Here is a 12,208-nt window from a genome sequence, read left to right as displayed (position 1 = left end):
ATGTAACTGTATTGTATACCTAAATTGTACCAATAAATTTAATGGAAAAAGAAGAAATCAATAAATGCTGGCAGATCTGTGTGGAAAAAGGAAAGCTCTGCTGTTTGTGGGAGTATAGACTGATGCAACCACTGTGGAAATCAGTGTGGAGATTCCTCAGAAAACTAAAACTAGAGATTCCATTTGACCCTGCCATTCCACTTCTTGGTATCTTCCTGAAAGAATTAAAAGCATCCATACCACAGAGAAATGTGTACACCGGTGTTTACATTGGTACATTTTTAATAGCTAAATCTTGGAAACAGCTCAGTGTCCATCAACCAATAAATGGATAAGAAGATGTGGTAACTTTATACAACGGAGTACTACTCTGTCATAAAAAAAGATAAGCTTGAGACATTTCTAGCTTAATAGATTCACCTGGAAACCATATGCTTAAGTGATATAAATCAGACAAACATGTTTAAATACTGCATTGTTTCTCTAGTGTGAGAATCCAAAAGTGTCAGTATGGACCAAAATGTATAATAGATATTGGGAGATTCCAAGAAAATGTTCAAACGAGAAAGGGAACAAGGGAGCAGGGAGGGCAAAGAAGGGACAAGAGAAAAAAGAGAACAGAATGAAAAAATTCAAACAACCCTTTTGTAAAGAAGGAGGGGAAGAGGGACTGAAGGGGATAATGGGAAAAAACAAGCAGGATATGTCATGTACAGGTATGAGTTCTTTATAATGAATGTCATCATTATGTATATTTAAAATGTTTCACTTAAGAAACTAAGATGTAATATGTATATGTACCAGTTCCTTCCAATGAATGAGATTATTATGTATTATGAAACGTTATGGCTTATATCTAGATATCCCCCCCAAAGCTGCATGCAATCATAGGTGAAGCTTTTTGGAGGTGACTGGATCTAGAGTGTGTGGTGGTAGGATTAATGATGTGATGCTGGGATTGATTTATGGTGCAGTGCTAGAATTGGTTTCTCACTCAGGGTAGTGGACACCCATACCATACTTTGCTAATGAAAATATGTACTTTAGCATAATGGTAGCTAGCTCTGCATCTCAGTAGCTGCACTGGGAGCATACAGGAGGCAACTTTGTGTTCATCCACTTGGTACAATGAATGGCAAGGTCTGTGCACATGTGTCAGAGTGTAAACAGATGAGCATTACCTATGTTATGTGCTGCTGAAATCAGTGTTTGCAAAAGAAAGATTTACTGCATGATACAAAAGTTTAAATGATTACCTGACAATATCTGCCCACAGAGTAAGTGCAGAAGAGTGCAAGAGATCTGTCCACACTCTAGAGATTCCAAAGAAATCAGTCAAGGGCCTGGATCCCATGGCAATGTCTTGCATGAGTACATTGTAGGAGGCCAAGGGATCTGTGATGAAGGACTGTAGGGTCTATGCTGAAAGCCCAAGGTGCTAGAGGCTGGGGTGTCTGTACAGGCAGGCTGGAAGGCCAATGCTGGAAGCTGAAGAGTCTGTGCCAGAAGGCAGGAGATGATGCTCAAGATAAAGGTGAAGATTAGAACTCCAAAGATAACAACAGTAGCCATCCCTGGTAGAGGTGAAAATGAAAACTCCAAACAGAACAGCTGAAGCTTCTCCAAGAAAAATCAGGATGAAATCTTTCCCTCCCATTCTCTTTTTGTACCATTCTGACACCAATCCTCCTTAAGTGGGTCTTCCACACCGAGAACCATGCTAACTGAATCCCATCAAGTAGACCGTTAAGTAACTAACCACCACATGTGCCATGTTACATTTTTGTGTGTTCATAATTTTATTATTAAATGTTTTCTTTTGATTTTTGTTGTAGAATTAGGCCAATTCAGGGCCAGGGGTGCCACTGCCTGGCTTGCAAGTGCAAGGTCCTAAGTTTGATCCCCAGTACCCCCCCCAAAAAAAGAATTAGGCCAATTCAGTACAATAATGCATGAAAATCTGCCTTTACAAGTATGGGAAGAGGTTGAAAGTGAGTCACCAGGTGACTTGACTATTGATGATCACTTGGTTCATGTAAATCAAATAAGTTAGCAAAATATATTAGATAAGTACAGATGAAAACTTTGATTCAGATGTGTAAGAAAACAGTAATGTAAATAAATATTTGACTAGTCAAAATGCTACAAGGGCTGGGGATTTAGCTTAGTGGCACTATGCCTGCCTCACAAGTGTAAGGTTCTGAGTTCAATCCCCAGTACAAAAAAATAAAAAAATACCTCAAAATAGTTATGTATACCTGAATGATCCAATGTGAAACCTAGGTCAGAAAATATTATTAGGTTCTTACCATCAGTGAAACCTATTGGAAGAAACACCAACACTGTGATTCAGTGTTGGAACTTGTTTGTACTAAATGGTGTGCTACAAGATGTTTTGAAATACACTAATAATGAAATGCAAGAAAATATTCTATATGGATCATTAGTAATACTAAAAAAAAAAAGTATCATGACACCTCACTATCTGAAGTAAAAGCCTTCATAGCAGAACTTTATCAGAATCTAAAGCATTTATGGAGAAGTGACAGATATGTCATTGAGATTTTTAGAACAATAATGATACTCAAGAGATTTTGGCTTTCTTTGAAATTGCCTTTTTTTTTTTTTTTTTTTTTTTTTTTTTTTTTTTTTGTACCAGGGATCAAACGTGGGTCCCTTGTGCTTGCAAGGCAGGTGGTGGAACCACTGAGTTAAAGCCCCAGCCCTGAAATTGCCTACATTTTAACAACAACAAGACCCACCAAGAAAGAAAAAAAATCTGACAGTTTGGCTCCTTTTTTGAATGCTTTGTTTCAAACTGTCAAACAATGTATACAGTCCAAATACATGACAATTGATGAACAACTTGCAGCATTTCATGGTTGTCAAAGCTTTTCGCAATATATGCGAAGTAAAACTTCCAAAAATGGTATAAAATTATATGCCCTGGTAGATGTGAAGACACCTTGAATTTAGAAATTTATCCTGGAACTCAGCCATCAGGTCTTTATTCATGCAGTAATTAACCATATCACTTTGTAAACAGATTTGTTGCACATATTTCAAGAAGTAATCCACATGTGACATTCAACACTTGGTTCACTAGTTACCCATTGATGTTACATTTGCTAAAAGAAAACCAGTGGACCAGCAAAGGAATTATGTGCAAGAAAACAGCCAAGTTTCCTGAAAAAAACATTGCAAGTTTACAATAGAGGAATGTATAGTACAATCTTTGGATTTCATTAAGTCATAACAATAGCCTCCTATATGGTGAAGAAAAAGTAGTATTGATACTGTCAACATTATACCATGATAATAAGAATGATAGCCAAGCTAGGTGTGGCGGTGCACACTTGTAATTCCAACACTTGGGGAGGAGTGAGGCAGGCACTGGGGCAGGAGGATCCTGTGAGTTCATGGTCAGCCTGTGCTGTACAGTTCAAGGCTACCCTGGACTGCTTAGCAAGACCCTATCTCAAAACAAGTTATAGTGAATCCTTAACAGAAATGAAGCCATAAATGGTCACATTTTACAACAAAATGAAAGGCAGGGTAGTTGTTGTCAACAAGCAGCAACTATGTCACTGGAACACAAGGCATTGGCCAATGATTGTGTTTTACTTGATCCTAAACATTTCAGGCATAGCTGAGGATTTAGCACGGTTGATCTGCTGCCTGCTTTACAAGTGCAAGGTCCCGAGTTCGATCCCTGGTACCGAAAAAACTAGAAGTTTCAGGCATAAATAGTTTCTTAGTTTACAAAGAAAGTAACAAGCACAAAATATCACAGAAAAATGTTCTTAGAGGATTGGGACTATAATTGATAAATCATCAATTACAACAGAGGAAGAGTAATATGTATCTACCGAAAGAACTCTGCAAAAGAATTCTGGAACAGACTGGTGAATAGACAGGTGAAACATCATAAGAAACTTCTAAGAAAACAGGAAGACCATCAAGCTGTCAAAGAAGACAGGTAAAAAAATAGATGTGCTGTCAGTGTAAGCGAGACTTAGGTATGGAACATGCCGTTGTCATGTGTGAAGACTGCCTTAAGTATGATAATTGAACGAAAAATTATTTCTGTGGTAGATTTTTATTTGTATTTTCATTGTAGTTCACAGAAGAATTTATTTCTGCTATTACTTTTTAGACCTTGTAAGCAGGTAGACAGTTGATATTGAAAGTGTTGCTGTTTATTATAAATACCCATTACATATTAAAATTTTAATATTGTATTTTGTTGATATTTTCTGTTAAGTATACATTGTTTTTTTAAATTTTAAAATTAATTTTATTGGTACATTTTAGGTATACAATATAATGACATTTATCATTGGAAATTTGTACCTTTACATAACATATATATACATACATATATGTTTGTTTTGTTTTGTTTTTGGTCCTGGGGATTGAACTTGGGGCCTTGTACTTAGGAGGCAGGTGGCGGAACCACTGAGCTAAATCCCTGACCCTACATAATATGTCTTGGTTCTTATTTTTCCCCATTCCCCTGCCCTCTCTTCAGCCCTTCTACCCCCTCCCTATGTGCAGAGACTTTGTTTCCATTTTTTTCCTTTTCTCATATTAATTTTATTCCCTTCTTTTCCTTTCCCCTCCCCCTTCTCTCCCCTTTGCACTTTTTCTTATTTCACATTATCTAGTATACCTTTTGATCCTTATTTACACTTTTAGTTTCTGATAAAACTCATAAAATTAAAGTTAATAATTTATCAATAGAAATACTTCTAAAAAATAAACATGGGCATTACACACCACCAATAATATGCCTTTCAAAAAATTTGCTTCTGTGGTGCCCCACCCTGGGTGTGAGTGCTACCCACCCTATGGGTCAAAACTATGATCAACCAATAAGATTACAAGTATAGCTACTTAGGTAATATTGATTTAATGGGGAAGCAGGTCACATAGCAAGGGTACGTGGAAGAACAAAGACATTTTTAGGAAGAGTTAGATCAGAAGGTCCTGGTCACCCACTTGGGTGACTGATGTTGATTGAGACTTTATGGGACCAGGTAAGTATAATCTTCAATTTATTGTTTATCTTTCAGCAAGGCATGTAGGCCTAGTCATCCCATCTTTATCATGAGGCCTGGCCTTAGACAGATGCACCTCAAGCCATAGCTGTAATGTATTCTCATCTTCTGCACTGACTCCCTCAAGTACCTACCCCTGTCTCATTGCCTATAATATTTCTATCTAACTTAGCTCTCTATAATATAAGTATAGTAAGAGTATAGTATGTATAAATATATGTGCTCCTCCTTTTCCTTTTGGAGCACTCTGAATTCCTTCTAAATTTAAGTACGAGGTGATGGAAATAGGTAATTATGATCCTAGGAAGATACTGAGACAGGTACTGTTATTATTTAATGCCAAATGATTTCCTTCAAGGTAGATAACTGGTTTCAGTAAATAATTGAGACGTTAAAGGCAAGTTTATGAAAAGAGATTGACTTTGAACTTTACTTAGAAAGGAGTTGATAAATGTTTGACAATCTCAAAGTTTTTATTTTAGTTAATAACTAATTGAAGTTTTCTACTTTCCTCATCTGTTTAGATTGCTTTTATAAACTGTTGTATGTTACTGATAAGGATTTAAATCTGTGATTTACTTCAATTCAGGTATCCACTGCGGTTTCTGATAAAATTACAATTATGACAAAGATGCTTTGAAATTTCCAGTCAAATGGAATTATCATGTTTTAAAACACCAAGAATACTGAACTTAAAAGATGCAATTCAGAGAGAGAGAGAGAGAGAGAGAGAGATGCAACTCAAGATACAAGATTAAAAAATAGATGTTCACCAGCCCGGGGAACATCAAGTGGTACTTCTTTCTTGGGTGCATTTAGCTGAATACCATGCTTTAGTCACACTTTCAACTTCATGAAATGTGCAAAGACTTTGTGGCCAATCACCATGGCATTATTTATAATAGCATGAAAGTATGGAATGGTTATAATGTCTAAGGGATAGTTAAACTTTAAACTGCTTAGATTATTATAGCCATATCCTGGAATACTAGGCAGTTTTAGAAAAAGCGAACATGAAATTTTCAAATGAGAAAAATTGCTATGATATGAAAAAGAACCAGATACTAGATAATAGGCAGTATGATCAGCTACAGTATATAAAACTACACGTGATGATTGTCAACAGTGACTAATTGGTATAGAAGTATAGGCAATTTTGAATTTTTTAATGCACAAGAATCATTTTTAAGTGAGAAATTGAGTCCTTTTTATTTTTTAATTTTTATTTTTATCAGTATATATTTGCAGTACATAATGATTACATTTATCATGGGGAGTTGGTATACCTAGCATCTTAATTTTTACTTCCCCTTTTCTCCCTCCCCCTTTTTTAGATAATTGTATTTTACTTTGTCTTGGAGAGAGGCAAGCTGAATAACTACTTGAAAGTTCTTTGTACAACAGAAGAAATTAGCTTGAGTTGGATCTTCATGCTTTTTTTCAATAATTAGTTCTGTAGGGTAGAGTAGGGTGAGGTGATCTCACAACTCCAGACAGCTCTGTTTGAGAGAAAAAGCATCTATCTCCAGGGTAAGAAATACAGGGCAGCCTGGTTTTCTTGGAAGCAAACAAAGTCTAAGTCTCACAGACACCTGCTTCTTCTTTCCAGTTGGTTAGATTTAGCTGGGTTTTGGAGCCTTCTTTTCAGTGATTGTTTGGACTGGTCATGTTACATGTTGTTGGTCTTTTGAAGAGATGAACAATGAAGGAGAGAATTGGAACACAGTTATTTAAAAGCAACTTGCAAAAACTGCTTGTGGTTTTTTTTTTTGATACAGGGTTTTGCTAAGTTACTGAATTGCTCAGCTGGGCTTGAACTTAGAATCCTCCTCCCTTATCTTCCCAGAGTGGTAGAATTATAAGTGTGTACCACCAAGCTCAGCTGCTTGTAACCTTTTTTAAAAATTTTATATATGGGTCAAGGATGTAGCTTAGTGGTAGAGCACTTGCCTAGCGTGCATGATGTCCTGGGTTTAATCCCTAGTACTGGGGGGGGTCTATATAAAATTTTAATTTGGAAAAAAGTAACTTAATAGTTTATGTTATTCTTCCATGATTTGTAAGTATTATATACAAAAAAGTGCCATTGTTTGCAACTATCTTACTGTCTTTGATAAATAATCATTTTCTGAATTATATTCTTTTGTTTGTTTGTTTTGTTTTGTTTTTGTCTTTTTCTGAGGCAGAGTCTTGCTGTGTAGGTCAGGTTGGTCTTGAACTTGCAGCAGTCCTCCTGCCTCAGACTCCCAAGTGCTGGGACTACAGGCGTGCCACCATGCCAAGCTAAATTATATTTTTATTTCATCCCTTTTTTATTTTATTCTTTTATTTGTTAAAATGAATTTTTGTGGGCTGGGGATATAATTCCGTTGTAGACCACTTGCTTTACATACTGGGGCCTTGAATTTGATCCTTGGCATCAAAATACATACATACATACATAAAAATCAGAGTTTATATTATATAGACTATTACTTAAAAATCATAGTTTTTATCTTATCAGTTTCAAGGGACTTGTCTAATAATATCTTCAGTCTATAGAAAAAAAATCTTTAAAAAGGTTAGTTGAGGACCAGGGATTTAGCTCAGTGGTTCTGCTGCCTGCCTTGCAAGTGCAATGACCCAAGTTTGATTCCCAGTACCAAAAAAAAAAGGTTAGTTGACTTATACAGTATACTAATTAATGTATAAATAAACTCAAGTAGTTTTCAACAAAGTACCCCATTTCCTGTAATTATTAAAACATTTTTATATAGGCAAAATTCATTATATACAGAAGCATAAATGATAAAAAATATTCCTTCTAGTCAGTATGGACTCAGAACTCAGTACAAACAATGAACACATACACTACAAACATTGGATTGTGATCACCATCACTAACCATCACTGACTAGCCAGCCATAGGAGTCTGCAGGGACAGATGCTTCTCATCAACGTGCTAAATACATGCAGGAAAAGTATCACAGATATTTCAGTTCAATGAGGGGTGACAGATAAAATGTCCAATCTAAAATTAGAACCAAGGGGTTGGGGATTTAGCTCAGTGGTTCGGTGGCCTGCCTTGCAAGCACAAGGACCTGAGTTCAATCCCTGGTACCAAAAAAAATACATAAATAAAAAATAAAATGAGAACCAAGACCTGTCATGTAAAGGTACAAGATCCTAATAATGAATGTAACTGTACTGTATACCTTAAATGTACCAATAAACTCAATGAGGAAAAAAAATGTCCAATCTACAAGACATTTTTAGTAGTCATGGACTCCCCCGCCCCACAGGAACACAATCAGAATCTGCAGAATCCCTGAAGCCCACAGGATAAACCTTGTGACATCAAGCACAGACTGATCCAAACAGACTTAAACTTATATCTTTCTTTACACTCCTGCCCATTTTTACCCCTACAATCAGAATTTTTGATTTGTTTCTTTAAAAAAAAAAAAACCTCACCATGTTGCCCAGAGCCCCTATATACACTGGGACCTTGCACTAGTGAGGCACGGTGCCACTGAGCTAAATCCCCAGCCCAGCCCAGACTATTTTCAAACTCCTAGTTTTCCAAGTGTGTGGCTCTCAGAGGTGGTTGGGTCTGAAAGTGCTGGCATTAAGGACAGTAGTCTACTTGGCCTCACCCTGCTACCTACATCCTGCACAGATCCAAGGCTTGAGTGCTTTCCCCATTTACCATTGTGAGCAAGACATGCCTAGGCTTGGGTGGTCACCATAGTCTGAGCTGAACAGACAGAGGCACCTCTGGAATGGTGTGGGGTCACCTCACAAACACACAGGCCATAAGCCTGGGTGGAGAAGACTGTGACTTGCTGGACTCCAAAACTACAGATCCTAGAAAGAAACCACTCCCCCCACCCTCTACAGGGGATCAAACTCAGGACCTTGTACTTGCCAGGCAGGAAAGGAGCCACTGAACTACAATCCAGGACCCACTCTCTTTACTGTTTGGGGGGCTATAGGATTTTTTTTCTCTCCTTTCTTTTTTCTTTTAACTTTTTTCTTTTTCTGATTTGTTTTTCTTTTACCTTTATCTAATTCTATTAATTTCCTTTTACTCCTTAATAGGATACTTTATCTCACTTTTCTCTTTCTCATCTTCCATTGCTTAATTTTTTGAATTTTTCTTCTTTCATTCTCCCATTCTCCCATCCCCTTTATCTTTACTACTATCACCAGTAAGGTTTATTAATCTTTAGATAGTTAATTCTATGTTATTACTTTGAGTTCTTTTCTATTCTTAGTGGAGGCACAGTTGTTGCCTTTAGTAGATATTTACTATATGTCAATATTTTGTTTGTCTTAGTGCTTATACTATAATTATAGGTCTCTTTTCAGTGGTTCAGGGTAGTATATTATTGGTTCTTACAGTATGTCAGTATCAGGTTTGTCTTTGATGCTATTTTTGTTGCTGATTTGTTATTAGCAGTGACATAGTTGTTATTAATTGGTTTTCTCTGTATGCCATTATCTAGATTACCTTTGCATCATTAACAATACTGTGATCCACTCCAAGACAACTGGATGCTGGGCCAATTACACTGCATCCTTACTTCTCAAATTAACAGAGGTTCTTGGGATAAAGGTAAAGGACTATAGGTAGCCCAGCCCCGAGGAAATCACTGAAGAGCAGACACTAACCAAAGAGGTCTCCATATTAGCAACAAAATCTTGCCACTATAAACACCTGCAAACCTCAGCACAAACAAATCAAACCAAACAAACAACTATGGAAACATGAGAAGATAAGGCAAAGAAATGACTCCAAAACTCCCAACTCCCCCAAAGATGATCCATAGTGTACTGAGGAGGAAGAAAGCAAACCAAATTTTTCATTAAAAATGTGCACTTTTAAAGGAATTGTGACAAAGAGCATTTGGAAATACTATTATTATTTTTAAAGGTTTTTCATGTAATACAGCAACAATAATTCACATAGTAAATAACTATAGGATTGCATTTTTTAAATTGAAAGCAGATGTCACATAATGACCTTACCATTTGTTCTTTAAAACAATTTTCAATCCCAGCTTGCACCATTAGGTCATTCACATTCTTCTGTAAGTCCTCAATACGATTTCCCATTTCTTCTGGTACTATGTTAAGGACACTTGTACATGTAGAACTGGAGTACAGAGTAGGCAGTCTGACATGCCCTCAGAGACCCTGCTTCAGATTGCACCTGCTCAACATAGGTATGCATTGCTAGGACAGAAGCAACTTCTACAATGAAGGAATCAAAGTCTAATGTCAATGCAAATTTACTACCTCCCCTGAGTTTTTCTTAGCTGTGAGCTCAGTTTTGAAAACCTAGCTCACCTTACTTGGATATGACGTGAGTTTGGTGTGTTTCAGTCAAACTCTGGATATAAATATAATTGAAGTTAACCTTTTAATTTTATCATGTTTGAGAATAATTTTTGTCCTGTACAAACCCATCTTCAAAATCAGAAGTTGAAAATAAGTGGTTCCAGGGGTAAATATTTTGCATGATTTTTAAAGAAATACATTTGATTGTAAAAGTGAGCTCAAATTGGGCAAATCATAGGGTACACCTTATCCTTACATGAGTTTGCTCAAAGCTAAGTTTTAAGTTCTAAGACAAAACAGTGAGCTACTGAAGTCAAAATAATGGTAGGCAGAGCCTTGTGTAGCATCCTGTGTTGGAGACCTTCAGTACTATTCTCTGAGGTTCCTGATTGCCTATGAGAGTCTATGGTACAGGTCAGGCCATAAAGGCCCTTGAGGGAAAGTCTCAGAGACAAATGTTGTACAACTGTGCTCGTTGAACTTTGCACTTGCCACTCAAATATTCTGTATCGCTGGTCAAGCAGGAAGTAAAGCCTTCTGCTAGAGGTAAATGGTAATTAATGCATCAGGATATCACATCAAAGTACAAATGTAAATACTGGGAATCCTATGCAAACAATTATCTCCTAATGGCACGGGACAAAACGATAATTCCATGGTGATTTGATAATCCAAAAGCATTACAGTATTTACCGATAGAAAAAGGATATTCCTGTGGTTTAATGTTGTAGTAAGAGCTTGAAAATGTTCTTGAAGTTCCTGAAGTAGATTTTCTGCCTGAAAAATTGGCCCATGAGGCAACCGAATATAATATTTACTATTGGCATAGGACATTACAAATATTGTGCAGGAATTGATCATATATTGTATGTTAATTTTTTGTCAAAGGTACCAAGTTCTACTACAAGCTGGTCATACAAAACTGGATTGTAACCAGGCCCTAAACTTTTTCAGACCACGCAACCCTTTTAAAATGATCATACACCTCAGATGTGTGAGCTGGAACTACAGATCTGGATGGTAATATAAGAAAAAAACCTCAGTCACCTCAATATCTCAGGAATTCTTTTTGTTTGTTTGTTACCGGGGATTGAATTTAGGGTTTGGGTTATTGAACTCAGGACCTTGCGGGCAGGCTTCAGAACCACTGGGCTAAATCCCTGGCCCGCTCAGGAATTCTTCAGAGGAACCAAAACTCATCCATGGTTACCAAAAGTGTATGTATCTTCCTCTTTATCATTTCAATGTTTATTAGCTGGTCTTAGCACTGGAATTTCAACTTCTGTTCACGGATTGTGCAGAAATGTCGCCATTTCTACATTCCCTCCTTTACACTCGGAGTCTTTATGAGCAGGTATTGGTAGTGAAGTTGGCATTGTTTACCAGGTCACACAGGCATATCGCTACTATAACTGCTAGCGTTTCGTGTTTGTATGTTGTGTTATCATTACACATTGAAATCTACCCACGTACGACCTGAGTCTCCCCTTTACCTTTTGTGTCCATCTTGAGAAGGGAACATCAGTTCCCAGAATCCCAAGTGCTGCTCTTACGTACACATGCAATACACGGCCCTTAGCCCTAGGCGGCTCCTTTAATCAGGCGATATCTAACTTGGTCAGGAAAATGTAGATTACGTACAGGTAGTAAACTCTTTTTAACTGAGTACATTTATCAGCCTGTGTTCTGGGACTGGCCCTCACTTTGGCAAATAAGAAACCAAGAATTATCCGAGGATCCGAGAATCGTTCCAACTCACCCACGCGGTTGGGAGGCGGGGAAAGGAAAAAGGTGTGGGGCGGGGCAAGGGCGGGGCCGGTTGGCAG

At 37.3% G+C, this 12,208-nt stretch overlaps 1 protein-coding gene across 1 annotated transcript in view; it reads right to left on the bottom strand.

Moving 5' to 3' along the window:
• Positions 1 to 6,324: 6,324 nt before the first annotated feature.
• Positions 6,325 to 12,208, bottom strand: part of Hsbp1l1 (heat shock factor binding protein 1 like 1) — a 6,621-nt gene continuing 737 nt past the window's right edge. The window contains exons 2-4 of the mRNA XM_010644168.3: positions 11,093 to 11,159; positions 10,071 to 10,165; positions 6,325 to 6,744 (exon numbers count right to left, since the gene is read on the bottom strand). Of these exons, the coding sequence (XP_010642470.1) occupies positions 6,730 to 6,744; positions 10,071 to 10,165; positions 11,093 to 11,159 (177 nt within the window). The 3' untranslated portion in view covers positions 6,325 to 6,729. The remainder of the gene's footprint in view (positions 6,745 to 10,070; positions 10,166 to 11,092; positions 11,160 to 12,208) is intronic.

The sequence above is a fragment of the Fukomys damarensis genome, unplaced genomic scaffold (assembly GCF_012274545.1).
Source record: "Fukomys damarensis isolate Sample0158 unplaced genomic scaffold, DMR_v1.0_HiC HiC_scaffold_30, whole genome shotgun sequence".
Lineage (NCBI taxonomy): Eukaryota > Metazoa > Chordata > Mammalia > Rodentia > Bathyergidae > Fukomys > Fukomys damarensis.
This window is presented reverse-complemented; position numbering and strand designations above follow the sequence as displayed.